Consider the following 20,116-nt stretch of genomic DNA (forward strand, 5'->3'; position numbering starts at 1 on the left):
CCCACCTGACAATATTATTTGAGAAATTTTTAGATAATTTCAAAGCTCCATTCAAGATGAAACTTTTTTTTTGTTTTGCATTCAAGGTGAAACTAACGTGTCATATATACACATGCTACTCTATGATAAGAAGATTATTTCTACAATTATAAGCAAATTATTTCAGTGATTAATCTTGCTAAATTCTGCATTTTTATTAGCCGCATAAATTTGCTTAAAAAAGAACAACCACATATATTTTACCTTCTAATGGCATTAGTGAACAAGATGAGTTCATCAAGAGTTCCATACACATCATAAACATCATCCAATTGAACTGCTAGATAAATGACTTTAGCAAGAACTTCCCGACATGCTCCGTGGGTTGGCTCCCACATTATTCCAGTTGCATAATGGTAGCACTCCATGAGACGATCTCTCGCAAACCCCAATTTTTTTACCAAGGGCAATATCCTCCCTCCACCTACAATTAAGCCAATTTTACTATCTTAAAGGACTTTAAGTAGTTATACATGCAATGAGATGCAAGAAGTTCTTTTAGACAATAAAATGTAGATATAACTCCTAGACTCTGCATCACAGGACACACACAATCCATCTACTATGGGGAGTAATTAGTGAGGTTTAATTTAATTGTAGGTTTCTTCAAGCTTAATTACCTTACGAGTCTCACAAGTTCTTGCTGATGCACACTTTGCACATGGTTAAAGTCCATCGTTGCGAATCCAAGGAGTAACAGATCAGAATTGCTCATGTCGCTGGCATAGTGATCTATGAACCATCTTGCTTCTAGTCTAGGAGACCTCCGGTGCAATGGAAGGTCCAAAGCATGAACCACACTGTGTTGTAAGTGGGGATCCATGGACGGCAAGAGTTCTCTAAGAGCGCTTACAGAAAATGCTTTTGCCTCGTCTAATGTTTCCTCGCCTCCAAATGCAAGGTATGAAGCCTCATAGACTGAGAGGACCCCCTTCACATCATCTAGTATGTGTTTGAGATTTTTCAGAGATTCTACATATATTGATACCATGAAATAATATCAGTTAGGTACAAAAAAATACAACATGCCGAAGCCCAAGTACAAGTAAACCATTTTGCACATGTGTGGACTTTAATTTATTGATCGAGTATATATGTAGACGACTCAGATAGCAGAAATCAGATTGCTTAGTAAGTGGAACGGGCCCAATAGCACTGTCCAACATCTATCGGGGTACGTAGCATGAACTAGCATCTTGAGATGTACTAATATACTAGACTTGTAGTTTAACATTTAGAGAGTCTTGATATATTTTTGACAAAAATAGCAACTTTCTTCAACATACATATAGCATGCCACAATTTTAAGATCCAAATTTGACACTCAACTCAGAAAACAAAAATGTCAAATCTGCTAGTGAATAGTACCATCTCACGATGTTATTTATATTACTTTCAAATTTGAATTTGGTACTATTCAGAATATGTTTCTTTTATTTTATATGAAGTTGTGAATAGAGTTTGGATGCAATTTTGTGACATGGTACATGTACATTACCTTTATGCTATAATTAAAATATCATGTTTTTTATCCGTCTAGTGCAGTAGTGCACCTAATGGGTACTATATTTTCTCGACATCCAGGGGTACCTGTGTAGCACCATGTATGGCAGCACATACGTGGCACTGGCACACCATGATTACTAGCTCGATTCAGATTGGATCTACGTGGACCTACGCTAAATCGGAGGTGGTGCGTGCAGCTGCACAGCGTTTTAGTTTCCAAAATGTTGGCCTTAGTTCCAGTTTATTTTTCTACATCTTGTATGGGGTGTATTTATGTTCCATATTTATCTAGGTAGGTACTACCTGCAGGGAAGAGGACTGGGAAGCCACTCTCCCTGAGCAACCTGAACCTCAAGGCCGCGGAAGCAACATCATCACCATCATCATCATCACAGCTCCACTGATGAGGTTTTGCACTATGGATAGTGGTGAGGATGTTGGAGATCTCGTCGTCGAAGTGGTAGGCGATGCTGAGCCGTTGCAGTGTGTCGACGAGTCTGAGCTTTGCAGGTTGGTAGTCGCCTCGGCTCGCCACCATCAGCCGCTCCCTCACCCCGGCCTTCAATTTATCGAAGCTCCGAGCTCGTAACTGATCCAAGCGTGCACGTATTAACTAGTTAACATAACTATTTTCATCAGCTGATATATACTGGGATCTACTTGTGCTGTATTATTTTATGAGACGCCAATCACCTGATCATGGGTGTCATGGCTGATATCGTCGAGCGAAAGCAGGCGGCAGTCGTAATCCCAGGAACTGGGAGTGTAGTTCGCCAACCGGCGAGCCGGCGGAGTCGATGACGAGGAGCAGCGCACTGTTGTCTGCGGCGACGAGGTCTGCCAAAGGCATTTGGTTGCCTTGGCCATAGTTGGAAGGAATTGCCACACTATGATGCTGCAAAACATAGCTAATTAAGCTCGATTGGTGCGTAAGCAATTGCTGGTTGTTGTTTGAGAGTAGCCAGAATACCAGCCAATTTATAGGCAAGTGAGCTAGCCTTGCTGGCCCTGCCCGCGTGAAAATTGTGGGACAAAACGTTTTCAATCACAGCTTTATTTCGGTGCATGACTCTTAAGTCCAATTGCAAATACCAACTTGAAAACCTCCCTGATCGGAACGTTATTTTGTCACATTGACCAGTACAATGAGATAGTTTAGACGACTGTATTTCTTTCCCGAAGAAGGTAAATCCATGTCGATGCACTTCGAGAAAATTGATATGCCTTATTAGTTTCAATATGGAGATAATAATCTCGGATGTGTCAACGGGATTACCTTTAGACGCCCCACGTCGCCTCCTCTGGCGACTCGGGGAAACCCTAGTTGCACGCAGCCCCCCCCCCCCCCCCCCCCCCCCCCCCCCCCCCCCCCCCCCCCACCTCCCCTGCGTCGCCGCCGCCGGAGGGTACGCGGGCGAAGCCACGCGTGTCCCGGGGATGGCGGCCCGAGCTCTCTCTTTTCGTGGCGGAGGGTATTCCATGGCGCGAGGTGTTGGTGTCTTGGATTAGAGGGTGCACACCACATCGGCCGAACATTTATGGGCCGGGCCGAAGGTCCACCGGTAACTAAAGAATGGGCCTTGCACGCTCTGGCCCTAGGCGTGATCAAGACGGAGTTCTCCGAAGACTTGACATACACTTCAAGACATATTTGAAAGATTGGCATGTTTATCCCCAAATTATAACAGACTATGTAAACCCTAGATACCTGGTGCCTGTATAAACTGTGGGATTTTGTCCGTAGAGGCACAACTTCAAGGTCTTAGAGCTTAGAACTTATTCATACAATCTCGAGATAGATCATACTATACTTTGTACCCCATCACGATCAATATAACAAGAGCAGGACATAGAGTTTTACCTCTTCAAGAGGGTCCGAACCTGGGGAAACACCGTGTCCCCTTCTTCCTATTACCATTGTTCCTAGATCATCAGCTTGGGACCCCCAACCCAAGATCCGCCGGTTTTAGCGTGGACATTGGTGGCCCATGCAGGTTGTGCCAGATGCTGGAAGATACTTAGTTGTCGAAGTTGATGCTCAAGTTCAGACACTGCCCGGTTTAAGTTCAGTTATTAGGGCCTCTGTTCAAGATCAGATACAAGACACAACATCCCTTGACTCAGTCATTGACATGTGTAGCTTAGCTGTTCTAATAGCTGATGATGTTAGGCTGCCTATTTCTTCCATAATGTGTAAAGTATTCCGAGATGTCTCTTGGAAGAAATGGTGTTTGTTTATCCTTTATGTGGGCCTCAATTCTGAAAACATTTTATTTCTCACTTTTGTTGAAGCATTTTGTGTTCTCCAAGACCAAGCATAAAAATGAGTGGCTCGTATGAACCAGGAGGATGAATACAGGACACATCACACACCACCTTCTCTTTTACGGTCACGGTACCTTCTTTGTGAAGCAATGTTACATAGGTGTAAAGTACTTTAGATTACTGAAAGTTGCTAACAACCGATCACATCTTGTTACCGAGCAAATTGAACTTGATACTAAGCGGTGTAAATCAAGACCACCAGATGGTGCTTGTTAATCAGTCAGCTAGTATTTGTTCAACAGTTTTTGTAGTACAAAACAGAATCGGAATCAGTACCTACAGATTATTAAGCTTGTATAACATCTTTATAAGATAGGTTTCTAATTTCTTTAGGGCTCCCATTGTTTAATGTTTCTCACTATTGAATGAGTCCAAGTATAACTCTCTGATTTCCCTTCTCTTCAGACCATCCGGCGAACCAAAACCATCCCCACCTTGGTAAACACAATGTGAGATTCGAGCCAGATTCACGCAAGTCTTGGCAAAATATCTAGAAAATTGGCAGTGTTTGAATGCATCTTCGTTAATCGACTTCCAAGCTTCCATGGTAAGATCTTCCATGGCTTCGCGGGACTCTTGCTCACTCGAGCTGTTCTCCGACATGTGAATAGCTATTGATGATGGTGCATCACCTCGCTCCAGCTCTGCCTGTTAAATATCATGAGACACCTCAAATAAAGATTCAATTTTGGTGATGAAATCAAGGGACAAGAAAAAACTGGGATAGATTGTGCCTACAGAGTGGGTTGCAGAGTCGTTGCAGAGGCGAAGGACTAATGACGCGGACTGAACTAATTTAGAGTAGCTTCCAACTTTAGCAAGAGACATTGGGGTAAGCTTTTCTTCCACGTGGAGCAGGGGAAACGCATGTTGCAGCAACAGTGGAGCAGAGGATGAAATTGATCCATTGTCAATATACTCACGCAGTGTTGGTCTGTGGTTTCCATGGTGCCACTTTGCCTCCACCAGGAAAGACTCTGCCATGTCTCGCCACTGCAAAATCATGTAGAATATATTATGGTTCCTTGTGAAAACAATCTATATCCTGTTAGGAAATTAATTGTGTATATGAACTTACTGCTTTCTGAAGAACATAACGAATGTCACAACCATGTTGTTTAAACACATTTTCAGCCACCTCAGCGGATGTGTTGTACATGACGGAATAGAGTGCTTGCATGTATTCGGGGAGCATTTCACTAGGACTTTCTTCCCATCTGAAATTATGTATTAAGTTTAGATAATAAAAAAGCTTCATTTAATGTGAAACTAACATGTCATATACTCCCTCCGTCCGCAAATAAGTGTACATCTAACTTTGGTCTTAAGTCAAAGTTTTAAAACTTTGACCACCTTTCTAGAAAAAAGTAAAAGCATTTATGGCATCAAATTAGTATCAATAGATTCGTTTTGAAATGTACGTTGATAACATATCAATTTGATGTTATATATGTCACTACTATTTTCTATAAAGTTGGTCAAAATTTTAAAACTTTTACTTAGAACAAAAGGTAGATGTACACTTATTCAGGGACGGAGGGAGTATATATATTACACATGCAACTGTAGGAAAAGAATATTACTTGAATTATTAAAAGTGCACCGCTGCATATAGTTACCTTCCAATGGCGTCTGTGAAGAGAACAAGTTCATCTAGAGTTCCATACACATCATATACATCATCTAAGTGAACTATAAGATTGGCGACTTTAGCAAGCACTTCCCGACATGCTCCATCATTTGGCCCCCACACAATTCCATTTGCGCAATGGAAGCACTCCATGAGACGATCCCTGGCGAACCCCAATTTTTCACCAAGGCGGGTCCCCTTCCACCACCTACAATTAATTAGGTCAACTTTCATATCTTAAAAACCCATCAACTATGTGCATTAATTAGCTGGCTTATTTAAATGTACGATTCTTCACGCTCAATTACCTCGCCAGTCTCCCAAGTTCTTCCTGATGCAGACTTTGCACATTGTTGAAGTCCGTCATTGCAAATCTAACGAGCAACGGGTCGGAATTGCTCTCGTCTCTAGCATAGTGGTCTATGAACCATCTTGCTTCTAGTCTAGGAGACCTCCGGTGTAATGGAAGGTCCAAAGAACGAACTACACTGCGCCGTAAGTGGTGATCCATGGATGGCAAAAGCTTTTTGAGAGATTTCTTGGAAAATGCTCTTGCCTCGTCCAATATTTCCTCACCACCGAACGCAAGGTATGAAGCCTCATAGAGTGAGAGGAGCCCTTTGACATCATCTGATCCACGCTTGAGATCCGCCAGACATTCTATATATATTGTTATGATGAAACAATGTCAGTTGAGTATACAAAACCCTGCCATGCACACAGGTCAAAGTTTCAACTGTGATTGAATCTGGACCATGCATTTGGTGCAGACATGTCTAATTTTCAAAATTTTGGCTGTAGTTTTTGGTTTTTCTTACACCCTCCAAATGTTTGTTTTTCATATTTCATACTACTCCCTCTATAAAGAAATATAAGACCGTTTAGATCACTACTGTAATGATCGCTCTTATATTTCTTTATGGAGGGAGTATTTAACTAGGTACTGTACCTGGAGGGAAGAAGACTGGGAAACCGCCGTCCCTAAGCAACCTAAACCTCAAGGACGCAGAAGCAACATCACTGGCATCGCCGTCCAAACTGCACCGATGAGGCTCGCGGTGGACGGAGCTAAGGATACCGGCGATCTCCTCCTCGAAATGGTAGGCGATGCCGAGCCGTTGCACCGTGTCGACAAGCCCGAGCTTCGCAGCTTGGTTATCGCCCCGGCTCGCTGCCACTAGGCGCTCCCTAACGGCGGCCTTCAATTTATCGACCTGTGCCATCATCCATGCATGCACGGAATAATATCCATAAGTATTTCATCTAGTTTATGTACTACTTGCCGGCAGAGAATATGATATGTTCTGCTGATAAATGTACTTGATCTGCCTGTCCGCCATTGTTGGGCGAGAGCTGGAGTAGGGAGTCGTAATCCCAGGAGCTGGGAGCATAGTTGGCAGACCGCCGAGCGGCCGCCGAGCAGCCCACCATTGCCGGTGACGACGTCCGGAAGCTTGAGCTCGTGGAGGTCATTGTTTGCTGCAATTGCCACGCCATGGTGCTGCGCGCTGCAATCTACAGCTAGCTTTTGCTTGGTGCGTACAAGTGGAGTACTACTTGGTACTTGGCAGCGAGAGCTTGGCAACGAGGTTAGTACTTCTAAGCTGTAGTAGCCAATAAACTTACTGCTTTTTGTTGTTTGAGAGTAGCCAGAATACGTGCCAATTTATAGGCGAGCAACCTAGGCACCCAGCAGCATAGCTGACTCAGCCCGCATGAAAATCGTGGGACATGACGCATACCTGGCCCAGCCAAACTCGACACCCAACAACCAGACCCGGAGCTGCCGCTCCGACACCCTAAAACCGATACACTGAAAACTTAATAATACTCATATTCTCAAACCATGGTGGAAGTGACATCACGGTGGAAAATGCATAAAGGGACGCATAAAAAAGCCATGGTAGAAATTAAAATACAACAGGCCGGCGTGCTCCATCTTCAACTTCCAGATGAACTGTTCCTCTTCAACCTCTCAACACGAACAATTCTTCCTCCCTCCCTCGACCCACTGGCCCAATCGCCTACCCTTACAAGTTACAATCCGTGGTGATGCCGTGCAAGCCTAGTCACCCACCCACACCGGCATGCTCCTGACTAGGCCTGGTCAGGACGACACGGTCGGCGTCCGCGTCTCGGCCTTGGCGCCGCCGCGTCTTGTGTATGTGGCAAAATCGGCTGAACCAACCATAAAAATTTCAGTTATTTGATATTTAGCGAATCTGATAAACAAGTGTTTCATGCTAGACTTCAGGCTCACATGCATGCATGGATCCGTGTCAGCCAAACAACGAACGTTCCGTTGTCGGCTAGGCTTGGATCGTCGTTTACTCGTTATAAGTTGTCCGTTCTCTTGCACACACGCGAGCCACAGCTAGCACATGATACACAATTAACTCCCGTTCCGTTCACTCCAAGTACGGGGAGAGGTATGCATCTCTGCAGACGTGGCAACCTCGGACGTACGTACGCGTGTACTCTTGGCGACTATTCAACTCAGCGCGATTGCACGACATGCACGTGCGATGGTCGTTGCCTTGACTTGTCTCTTCACTGTCCGGCGGCAGCCTCGATCGTGACTCGTCTAAGGACATGACTGTGATAACTGATAAGCACAGGTAGGAGGTAGGAGCTAGCTAGAAGACAAGCCAAGGTTGGTCGACAGTACCCATCGGCTACTCCGGACCTTTTTCATCAATTTTAATCGGGCGACCCATTTCGTCCGTGCACTTCTGTTTGAATCGTCGTAGATAAAAACGTTGGCCCAACGCGTCGACCCAACATAAAATGTGTCTGCTTCGTGTGTCGACGCACCTGAAATACGTCAGCATAGACAAGAAGCAAACACGTCGCGCGTCCCCTTGATGTCCGCCACGGTCTCATATGTCAGCCGGCCAACAACCCCAAGCGGTCGTAATTAACGCGATCACCTACCGCAGGCCCGCCTGGCAGTGTGTGGAAGGGCTATGTGCAAGTCCTTTTTAATGGGCACGTGCGGCGGGGCCGGCCCCATCCACACTTCCCATCCACATCTGGCCACCTTTGCTCCCTCACCGGCGACCGCAAAACCCTAGCCAGCCAGCAATCCCGAAACCTTAGCAAAGCCATGGGCTTCTTCAGCGGGAAAGGAGGGAGGAAGGGGACGTTCATCGCCGGCGTGAGCTCTTCCCTCGCTCTCCCACCTCCACCGCCGCCGACTAGACGCGGCACACCACCCCCAGGAGCAAGAGCAGTTGTACATTCCAGTCCACTAGGCGCGATGGCACGAGGAATGCCGCCAGCCCCTGCAGTACCCGTATGTGAACTTGCCGCACGATTGGCATCTCGACCCGCAGCGCACCCCCATCCCGGCGACGCCGCGGTCCGCGAGGTGGTCCGCCGGCGGCTTGAGCTCCTTATGCCAGAGCAGCGCACCATGCATGTCTACGCGCCAGACTCCCCCAGCTGGGACGCTGGTTTACGCTAGAGCACGATAGGAGCGCCGCTGCGGCATCCACATCGACCATGACCTGCACCGCCACCCCCGCAGGTATTGCCGGGGGATGAGGAGGCGGAGTACCAAGCCGCCCTCGAGGAGGCCCTGCAGCACACGCCGGAGGCGAGCCGACTCAAGGAGGATGCCAGTTGGGATGGGCTAGAGCACACCCTTGCTTTGTCTGTGGCGGGAGTATCTGTCCATGTGCTCCTGTTCGTGTCGCCACCGCCGCCCCTCGCCGATCCCAAGGCCGACCCGGAGCCGGAGCCGGAGCGCGAGCCAACGCCCACGCGGAAGCGGTCACTGCCGCCCCCACTTGGCGCGAGGAGTCCTATTCATGGACCAGCAAGCTCCGTGAGTGGTTGAGCACGCCTCCCTGCTAGTACGCCTCCACGTCGGAAGAGGAGGCGGCCCACCTTGAGCAATGCAAAGCGCATTGGCTCACCGAGGAGGGGGCCGACGACGAGCGATAGATGCGCCGGTAACAACAGCTGCGCCGCGACGATGAAGTGTTGTGGCTTGAGGAGGAGGAGGAAGAGGAGTGTGCCCGCCTCGCCGCTATGCCGCCGCCGACGCAGAGCAAAAGTCCTCCTGCCCAAGTTCCGCCTCGAGACGGCGGCGCTCCGTCCCGAAAGTCCTCATCTTTTTTTTCTAGGGAAAATGGGCTTATATACCAGAAGATGGGCACCAGAGGCTAGCCAGGGGCCCCACTACCCAACAGGGCGCGCGGGGGGGGGGGGGGGGGGGGGGGGGGGGGGGGGGGTAGGCGCACCTGGTGCCTAGTGGGCACCTGGGTGGCCCCCTCTGGTTCTTCTTTTATCCAATAACTTTTCTTTGAAGATGTGCAGAATAGGTATCTCTGACATACCTTTTTCAGGTCCAGAATTCCAACTGCCAACAATCCCACTCTTCATGTAAACTTTGCATATAAAGAGAGAAAAGGTATCAGAATTGCTCCACAAAGTGTTACAATGATTAAAAACACTCTAAATAATAGTAAAAAAACATGATGCAAAATGGACGTATCACATGGCCTCTAGCAGGTTCATCATCTCAGCGAGTGCCCACTCAACCACATTAGATGGGTTATCGACTGCTGCAAACATCATTTTCTACACCCATAGATGTGAGAATAAATAAAGTAATCAGTACAACGTAAGAGAAAAAGGTCAATACATGTAATATGGATCGAAGAATAATGAATGAAATTTATATTGAGGTTAAGATGACATACTAACCGCTATTTGTGCTCTAATATATTGTAGGTCCCTCTACATCTTTAAGATGTACCAGGACATCGTAAAAGCTTCTGGCCTCTTTCTTTTCCCCAAAGTTCTCAAGAGTGGATGACCTTTCGCGGATCCGCACCTCTATAATGGGATCATGCAACCGGTTGAGTGTTTGCAAGGCGTCCTTGGAAACCTTATCATGGCCATCTAGGTCAAGGCCTATGAGGGCTGGGAAGTAGTCGGACACACAGAAGTTGTAGAGATGGTTGATGGCCGTGAAGAGAGCGGCAACATTTACCACCTCATCATGTCCAGGCCCACTAGTGGATGAAGCTGGTAGGTCCCTAAAGTATCTTTTACTGAAAGCAAGCCTTCTTATCATGTTACCAACAAAGTGTTGGGTTACATAACGGATGTTGAGAAAATGTTGCTTGGACATGCCATGTTACTGCAACGATTTTTATTAATATACCTCACAAGGTGGTTGTACTCCTGTTTCCGGAGGTGGTGCAGCTTTCGCTCCATGGACGGGGCAAGGATCTCAGCGGTGAGGACACGCCTCATCTTCTTCCACTGCTCTACGTGTCGTGAGAAGATGGAGCCCTTGTATCCGAAGCTGAATAAGTCCGAGGCGAAGGTGGTTGGATGGGAGGCAAAAACTTCATCATTTTTTCGTGAGAGAAGTCCACATTTCATCCTCGAACTAATTACTCGGTTTGATTTACAACCCTGAACTTTGAAACCGGTCGAAATACACCCTGAACTAACCACGAGGTCCAAAACACAACCTTGGTCTTAGTTTTGTGTCTATGAAGCGTTTTTGACCGAAGTCAACGCTGACTGGACTGCTGACTAGGCACCCAGGAAATAAAAAAACAAGAACAAAACACCAACCGCAGCCTCTAGCTGGAACAGCCGTTCCGGGCCGCCGAAGATGACGACCGGGAGGATACTATGCTCTCCGCCGCAGCCTCACTGCGTCAACTCCAGCGAGAGATTGCCGCCTGAGGAGATGGAAACCGGTGCCTCCGACCACGATTGTACGGGTGCCTCGCCACTACGAACCTCCCGCGGCATCCCAAGAAAGAAGACGACCAAGGAAACACCGATCCCGATGAGAACTGCACTGCCCTGTCATCTTCGTCAACTCCGGCGAACCCTCATGAACGGGATCTCCTCGGATGGACCTCGAAGATCCGGACAAGCCTGTCGTCCGGTGCTGGCTGAAGGGCGCCGACGCCGTTGACCTCGCCCCCGAGCTGCTTCAAGTTGGCGGCGCTGCTGCGGCGGAGAAAGAGAGAGATAGGAGTGAGAGAGAAGTTTTTTTTAGAGTTTCCTAGGTGCCTAGTCAGCAGTCCAGTCAGCGTTGACTTTGGTCAAAACAGCTTGACCGACACAAAACCAAGACCAGGGTTGAGTTTTGGATCTCATAGTTAGTTTGGGGTGTATTTCAACCGGTTTCATAGTTCAGGGTTGTAAGTCAAACCGAGTGGTTAGTTTAAGGTTGAAATGTGAACTTCTCTTTTTTTTCATAGTATCTCAGGGCATCTCCAGCCGCGCCCCCAACAGGGCCTCTCCAGGCGATTTTGCCGCGCCGGCGCAAAAAAAAGGCCCCAGTCGCGCCCCCAGAAGGCCGTTTTTCGCCGGCTCGGGCCAAAACTGGTGCCGGCGGACCCAGGCCGAACCCGGCGCCCCGGGGGGCGCTTGGGGAGCCGGCGCAAGCGAAAAAGGCGCGTGGGCCCGCCCTGGAGGCGACTCGAGGGCCTTTTCCCGCCGTTTGTTGATGCTTTTCCCTCGCATCTCTCCCGCTCGCTCGCCTTCCTCCCGCCATTCTCCCCCTTTCTCCCGCCAAACCCCCTCCCACTCGCCTTCCAGTCGCCGCCATGCCGCCGAAGAAGTACACCATGCCGCGCGCGGCGGCAAACGCGACTGGCGCCGTGGTCCAGCCGAAGTAGAGGAAGCCGAGGGCGCCGCCATCGAAGCCGCCGGGCATGTCGAACGCCGAGTGGAGGGTGGAAGTTCAGCGACGCGAAGCAGTTACCGCCGACAGGCGGAACAGGGCCATCGTCAAGAAGGCCCGCGACAACGCGGCGCGCTTGGCGGCGTCTTCCTCATCGGTCGACCAAGCGGGGATGAATCCACCCGTCGTCAGCCACGCCCAGTACGCGCCCTGGGGACAGCAAGGCGCCGGATCTCCATGGGGTTCATCGTCGCCCGACTACGCCGACGGCGACGCGCACGGTGGGTTCAACCCGAACGTGACCTCCCGTCATGGTCACCCCGCTACGCGCATGCCCTCGCCCGCCTTCATCGGCGTGCAGTACCCTCCATACAACTACTCGCCGCCTGCCTCCTACGCGTCCACGCCGACGCCTCACCTCTACCATGGACCTCTGCCCTTCTCGCACCTCGGCGACGCCGACGACACGGGAGCCGACATGGACGACATCATCGCGACAGAATCGACCGCGGCCGCCGCCTCTCCCGGGTTCGCCACCCAGGACGAGGTAGTGGATCTCAGCAGCGACATGGAGGCCGAGCTCGGCTACGTCTACGGCGAGGACGCGCAGGAACCCGAGGAGGAGGAGGAGGAGGAGGAGGATGAGCCGACTCCTGTTCTGGCGAAGGGGCGCCAGAAGAAGAAGAAGCGGGCGGCCAGGTCAGGCGAACCGCGCATCAAGTGGACGTCCAAGGAGGAGGAATGCCTCGCCAAAGCATGGAAAGTCGTCTGCCTCGACCCGACCACCGACGCGAACCAGAGCTTGGAGACGTACTGGGACCGCATCAAGGCCGAGTTCGACGAACGGAAGCTCGTCGACCCCTACTTCAAAGGCGTCTACATGCAGAGCGGCTCCAAGGCGATGGCGAACCATTGGGGCCGTGTCCAGTTGGCGTGCAAAAAATGGCATGGAATCGTCGAGGAGGTCGCGGCTCGCCCGGAGAGCGGCGCCAGCGTTGAGGATCAGCTGCTACGTATGTTCGCCATGTTTCGGGGCGACAACCAAGACGCTGACTTCAAGCACCTCCACGTCTACAAGCGCATTGACAAGTGCGAGAAGTGGGCGGAAGTCCGGCGTGCCCTCGACAAGGCCAAGGAGACATACAAGCCGGACGCGCCGACTCCGGGCGCGTCAGAGGGGCGGCCGGACGGCCACAAGTTGTCGAAGAAGGGGAAAAACGCCGACGCGGCAACCGCGCGAGTGCAGGAGTCCATCGAGCATTGCCTCGCCGACGCGCATTCCCGGGCCGTCCTGCGCGAAGAGAAGACCGAGGCGCGGTGGTCGTCGCTGATGAAGAACAACGCCATCAAACTCGACCTGCTCCGGACGAACGTCGCCGCGAAAAAGAGGAACACCGACATGGCTTTTCTGATGGGCGGGGCGGACATACTCCAGAGCAATGACGAGAAGCTCAAGGCGTGGTACCTGGTGCGGCGCGGCCTCATCCTGAACGAGCTGCCGACGGCAACGCCGACGACGCCGACGACGCCCACGACGCCCACGACCACCCGGACGCCAATCCCAAACGACGCCTCTACGTCGCCGCCCAGCACTGCCGAAGCCGCGGCGACACAGCCCAGCACCGAAGCAGCTCCGACACCGCCGAGCCCGCGCACGCCGACTCCGCCAACGCCTGGAACCGACCCCGCCGAGTGAATCATTGCGCACGCGAACTCTGTTTTTTGTAACGCCAGACTACGTCCGATCGCCGGATTTGCAGCATCTTTTGTGAGCGGGAACGACCAGGTTTAAATTTCCTGCATCCTGGGACCGACGCATGGGGCGTGACTGGGCGCTAGGTCGCCCCCAGGAGCCAAACTAGCGCCGGCACGCCCCCAGGCCGCTCTATTTAGGCGTCCTGGGAGGCCGAACGGCTGGAGATGCCCTCAGATATATGTGGGCATGCCACAACAATGACATGAGTAGCTCCGAGACGGAGGCACATGATGTCGCCCCCGTTGCTTCTGGGACAGTAGCACTCTTTTATTTTTTTTAAAGGGAAAAAACACTGGCATGGTGGCCATGATAACCAGAGTACCAAGATCCATATTTGCATGAGCTGGTCAGGGCAATTTGTGGAACTGATCGGCAATGGACAGATGTTTTAACAGTTGTGTTTGAAGGTACTCTTGCTTGATGCATCTTTGTTGGTTAGTTCTGCGGGTATTTATAGGACAGCCGGGGAGCCAGCAGCCTTTGCATAGTAATTATTTAATCAGTTAGTGACTCATTTCATTGCCCCACGTGGCCACATATACCATCCATGTCGCCTCATGCATGTTCAATGCATTCTGGAGAGTCCACCTGCTTTTGGTTGGACAAATTGATATAGAGCAAATTAGGTGAATGTTGGCCAGTCAGTTAGAGACGTTCTTCGGTTGATCATCTCCATAAGCTCTTCCAATTGGCATAGTCAGAGAAGGCCTTTGCTGAGCTAACTCACATGGAGTCTTTCCCTCATTCAGACTTTGCCGGTGAGAAGGAACCATAAAAGTTTGAGCTGTTTTACGGTGATTGGGTTAGTACTCGGAGTATTTAGCAGTACTTACATGTCTGATCACGTCTGTTTTTTATTAGCCGTCAGATCTTGTGGGGAATTTTAATTGATTAAATTTAATATGTTAATTGCGTTAAGGGCATAATGGTCCAGGGGGAAATATCTTTTCTTGAACCGATCACCTGAGGACCAGATCCATGTCTACTCGATCCAGTTCAGAATCCTCCTCCGATCTATTCGTCGCCGCTCGCCGCTCCTGACCTTCTCCGTCCTCGACCTGTCCGGCGAGAGGAATAAATTCATCGTCCTCGTCCTCCACCCAACCAATCCCAGCCCCCCACGCCGTCACCGAAGAAGAAGAAGGCCGGATCTGCGCCGGCTGAATCGGCGGCGACCGCGGCGGGCGATCCCATCTCTTCGCGCGTACCATTCTTAAGGTACGAATTCGGCTTGGCGTTCTGCTCGTTCTCTTGGCCGTTGCGCCCCTCCACCGTGCATGCTGTACAACCTCAACCCCACAAGATCCGGGTACGGACTAGAACAACGAACGGAAAGCTTCATTGTGGCATAGTTTCTCTTGAGCTAATCGCATCATGTTTGTTTAAGTAAGATGTTGAGCGCATTGCTTACTTCCTTTGGTACCGCAGAAAAAAAGTGACTTACTTGACGTTTGTGATGAGATATACTAAAGGAAGATGAGATACTGGTTCCATAGTTCACTTAATTTAGTTTATTAAAGTCATCATCAGTTTAGGTTTATATAGTGCATGAAATATAGTTTAAAGGAAGATGAGATACTACTTGTTGGACGTTGATGATTGGTTTCCCTCACATGTCAAACCAGCAAAGTCTTTTCCATGCACTTGTCTTTGCGTATGAGCTATTTTACACCTTCAACATTGATAAACAGAAAGATGTTGATGATTGGCTTCCCTCACATGTCATATGGAGGAAGACATGGCGTATGCAAGTGATGAGAGTATGTTCGAGTATCTAAATGTTGTCAGCAAGATGTTTGATAGTGAGGCTGAAGGCTATGAATTCTATAACAAATATGCTCTTGAAAAAGGTTTTAGTGTGAGGAAAAGCTACGTTGATTGGGATGGATCCAACAAATACATAATTTTAAGGAAAATTGTGTGTAGTCGTCAAGGGTTTCGCGAAGAGAAGCACATGAAAAGAAAGATGGAAGATAGGAAGAGGAGGCCACGAAGTTTAACTCGTGTTGGGTGTAATGCTAAATTGGTCATTACAAGACAGGAGGAAACCGGTCGGTGGTTTGTCAAAGATTTCATCGATGAGCACAGCCATCCTCTAGCCCCACGGGATGTTTCTTGTCTGCTGCGTTCGCACAGACGAATTAGCGATGAGCAGAAAGCGGACATTGCGGACATGGAAAAATGTGGGATCCGCAAATACCGTATTATGGATATTTTGTGCTTTCAATACGGTGGATTTGATAAGGTTGGATGCATAAAGAGGGACATTTATAATTTCTGCCATGCTAATAAGCAGGAGACAATCAGTGCCGGTGATGCTAATACGGTGATCATGCACATGATGGCGAGGCGAGAGCGAGATGTGGATTTTTTCTTCAAGTACTTGGTAGACGAGCATGGCCATCTGAAGGGACTGTTCTGGGCTGATAGTCAATCGCGACTTGACTACGAGGCTTTTGGAGACGTCATTGTTTTTGATAGCACATACAGAACCAACAAATACAGTCTGCCATTCGTGCCGTTTGTCGGGTTGAATCACCACCGCAACACTGTTATTTTTGGCTGTGGTATAATTTCTCATGAAACAAGCCAGGCATACGAGTGGATGTTGCGGACCTTTTCTGATTGCATGGCACAGAAGCATCCGATATCTGTGATCACAGATGGGGACCTTGCAATGCAGAGAGCAATAAGGGTGGTCTGGCCAGACTCAAACCATAGACTATGTATATGGCACATTCAGCAGAACATTGTACGCCATCTGCATGATGACGACGTAAAGGAGGAATTCAGATCTTTCATTTATGATACTTCTTCCATTGAAGAGCATGAGATAAAATGGATACAATTCTTACAACGGAATAAAGTAACCAGTGAGGAGTCTTGGCTGCACCAGATGTATCAGATGAGAAAGTTGTGGTGTGCTCCATATCTTGAGGGGCGTTGTTTCCTAGGATTGAGCAGCAATCAGAGGAGTGAGAGCTTGAACTCTGTGCTACATACGCATCTTGAGGGTAAGATGTCGTTGTTTGAAATGCTAGAGCACTATGAGCGTTGCCTTGCGTCGCGACGGATTAACAAAGCTCTCCATGACGTCGAAGCCTTGCAGTCCATTCCATTTACAGAGGAAAATGCTTCACCGCTTGAGAAACACGCCGCAATAGTTTTCACACCTAGTGTCTTTAAGATGGTCTTATGGAGCATAGATGCTGTCAGCAAATGTCAGATCAGAGAGATACTAGATGGATCAGAAGATTCCACTTATGTTGTGTCCAAGAAGGAAAGAATGGATAAAAAGTTTGGAGTGCGCATTGAAGAGCAAGGAGGTCTTTTGCACAGGGTTAGTTGTTCTTGCCGTAAGCTGGAATGCGCAGGCACACCATGTTCCCACATTTTTTACATATTGGGGATTTTAAAACAAACAATTCTGCCCGGTTGTTGCGTTCCCACTAGGTGGACTATGAATGCAAAATGTGCATACGCACCTACCAGAAAAACCAGATGTATGACTATTCGGTAAGCCTGTAGAGGTACCGCGAGTTGCAGAATTGTAGTCACGCCGCAAGTTGCAAGGCATGCCACTCTGATGAGGACTATCACCGTCTAAAGATGCTTTTGCAAGCACAACATCATGGCAAGCAATCAAGTTTTGAACAAGCTGACAGCAAGGAGTCAACTAATGCTCAGCATAACAGCATTAGGTTTGGCCCGTTGATGCCGCACTCGCAGAAAGTTGATAAGGTTCTGGATCCCGTGCATGTGCCAGGACGAGGTGCACAGAATAAAAGGCTGCAGGCAAAGACAAAGAAGTCAAGATCACAGAATATCTATGGCTATTGCAAGAAACCAGGTCACAATCGACGTAAATGCGCTAAATTGCTAGAGGTACGAAATATGTTCATATTTTTTTGCATGTGTTTTACTCATAATTGATGTCCATGTGATTTATTGTATTCTTCTATGTAGGATCTCGAGGGACCATTTGGTCTAACTTAAGCCAATTTTTGAAAAAAGGTGAATTTTTCCACCACCTCCAAATCACCCAAATTTTCTTGTACATGGTTACCCACATGTGCCAAACATGTGTATGAAATAAAATTTTGAAAAAAATTATTTTACAATGCCCCCTTAAGGCATAGACCGATGTTTTCAGCAGTTAGTCTAGAGGGCATTATAAATTCAAAAAAATACAAAAACTTGGAAACCTAGTTTTGTTTGTGGAAGAGATCATGTGTGCCAAAACTGAGGTGATTTGGAGGTGGTTGAAAAAATGCCCGCATTCCGGAGGGACCATTCGGTCTAAACTTCAGCCAGTTTTTGAAAAAAGGTGAATTTTTCCACCACCTCCAAATCACCCAAATTTTTTTGTACATGGTGACCCACATGTGCCAAACATGTGTATGAAATAAAGTTTTGAAAAAATTATTTTACAATGCCCCCTTGAGGCATAGACCGATGTTTTCTGCAGTCAATCTAGAGGGCATTATAATTTAAAAAAATTTCAGCAAAATACAAAAACTTGGAAACCTAGTTTTGTTTGTGGAAGAGATTATGTGTGCCAAAACTGAGGTGATTTGGAGGTGGTCGAAAAAATGCCCGCATTCCGGAGGGACCATTCGGTCTAAACTTAAGCCAGTTTTTGAAAAAAGGTGAATTTTTCCACCACCTACAAATCACCCAAATTTTCTTGTACATGGTGACCCACATGTGCCAAACATGTGTATGAATGAAAGTTTTGAAAAAAATTATTTTACAATGCCCCCTTGAGGCATAGACCGATGTTTTCAGCAGTTAGTCTAGAGGGCATTATAAATTCAAAAAAATACAAAAACTTGGAAACCTAGTTTTGTTTGTGGAAGAGATCATGTGTGCCAAAACTGAGGTGATTTGGAGGTGGTCAAAAAAATGCCCGCATTCCGGAGGGACCATTCGGTCTAACTTAAGCCAATTTTTGAAAAAAGGTGAATTTTTCAACCACCTCCAAATCACCCAAATTTTCTTGTACATGGTGACCCACATGTGCCAAACATGTGTATGAATGAAAGTTTTGAAAAAAATTATTTTACAATGCCCCCTTGAGGCATAGACCGATGTTTTCTGCAGTCAATCTAGAGGGAATTATAATTTAAAAAAAATTCATAAAAATACAAAAACTGGGAAACCTAGTTTTGTTTGTGGAAGAGATCATGTGTGCCAAAACTGAGGTGATTTGGAGGTGGTCGAAAAAATGCCCGCATTCCGGAGGGACCATTCGGTCTTTAACTTAAGCCAGTTTTTGAAAAAAGGTGAATTTTTCCACCACCTCCAAATCACCCAAATTTTCTTGTACATGGTGACCCACATGTGCCAAACATGTGTATGAAAGAAAGTTTTGAAAAAAATTATTTTACAATGCCTCCTTGAGGCATAGACCGATGTTTTCAGCAGTCAGTCTAGAGGGCATTATAAATTCAAAAAAATTCAAAAAAATACAAAAACTTGGAAACCTAGTTTTCTTTGTGGATGAGATCATGTGTGCCAATACTGAGGTGATTTGGAGGTGGTCGAAAAAATACCCGCATTCCGGAGGGACCATTCGGTCTAACTTAAGCCAGTTTTTGAAAAAAGATGAATTTTTCCATCACCTCCAAATCACCCAAATTTTCTTGTACATGGTGACCCACATGTGCCAAACATGTGTATGAAAGAAAATTTTGAAAAAAATTATTTTACAATGCCCCCCTGAGGCATAGACCGATGTTTTCAGCCGTCAGTCTAGAGGGCATTATAATTTAAAAAAATTCAAAAAAATACAAAACTTGGAATCCTAGTTTCATTTTTGTAAGTGATCATGTGTGCCAAAACTAAGGTGATTTGGAGATTGTCGAAAAAATGCCCACATTCCGGAGGGACCATTTGGTCTTTTAACTTAAGCCAGTTTTTGAAAAAAGGTGAATTTTTCCACCACCTCCAAATCACCCAAATTTTCTTGTACATGGTGACCCACATGTGCCAAACATGCGTATGAAAGAAAATTTTGAAAGAAATTATTTTACAATGCCCCCTTGAGGCATAGACCGATGTTTTCAGCAGTCAGTCTAGAGGGCATTATAAATTCAAAAACAATTCAAAAAAATACAAAAACTTGGAAACCTAGTTTTGTTTGTGGAAGAGATCATGTGTGCCAAAACTGAGGTGATTTGGAGGTGGTCGAAAA

General features: G+C 47.7%; 1 protein-coding gene and 2 pseudogenes across 1 annotated transcript; all 3 read right to left on the minus strand.

Annotated features, from left to right (window-relative positions):
- Positions 1-239: 239 nt before the first annotated feature.
- On the minus strand, positions 240-2,451 carry LOC125540637 (annotated as a pseudogene).
- A 1,489-nt stretch (positions 2,452-3,940) lies between these two features.
- On the minus strand, positions 3,941-7,118 carry LOC125540638 (alpha-terpineol synthase, chloroplastic-like). Its single transcript, XM_048704235.1, has 7 exons — positions 6,821-7,118; positions 6,450-6,714; positions 5,809-6,160; positions 5,490-5,708; positions 4,949-5,087; positions 4,609-4,863; positions 3,941-4,518 (listed from the first exon to the last, which is right to left on the minus strand). Exons 1-7 carry the CDS (start codon positions 6,995-6,997, stop codon positions 4,216-4,218), a joined length of 1,710 nt encoding a protein of 569 aa, XP_048560192.1. The 5' UTR covers positions 6,998-7,118; the 3' UTR covers positions 3,941-4,215.
- A 2,882-nt stretch (positions 7,119-10,000) lies between these two features.
- LOC125534735 lies at positions 10,001-14,252 on the minus strand (annotated as a pseudogene).
- Between the last annotated feature and the right edge of the window lie 5,864 nt (positions 14,253-20,116).

The sequence above is a fragment of the Triticum urartu genome, chromosome 2 (assembly GCF_003073215.2).
Source record: "Triticum urartu cultivar G1812 chromosome 2, Tu2.1, whole genome shotgun sequence".
NCBI classification, from domain to species: Eukaryota; Viridiplantae; Streptophyta; class Magnoliopsida; order Poales; family Poaceae; genus Triticum; species Triticum urartu.

What these genes read in the sequence shown, in the direction of transcription:
- LOC125540638 (XM_048704235.1), bottom strand. Translation starts at nt 6,997, where the DNA reads ATGGCGTGGCAATTGCAGCAAACAATGACCTCCACGAGCTCAAGCTTC. An exon ending in GAACTTGGGAGACTGGCGAG is followed by an intron (nt 5,709 to 5,808) that starts GTAATTGAGCGT and finishes AATTAATTGTAG; the next exon opens with GTGGTGGAAGGGGACCCGCC. An exon ending in GTTATGTTCTTCAGAAAGCA is followed by an intron (nt 4,864 to 4,948) that starts GTAAGTTCATAT and finishes ATGATTTTGCAG; the next exon opens with TGGCGAGACATGGCAGAGTC.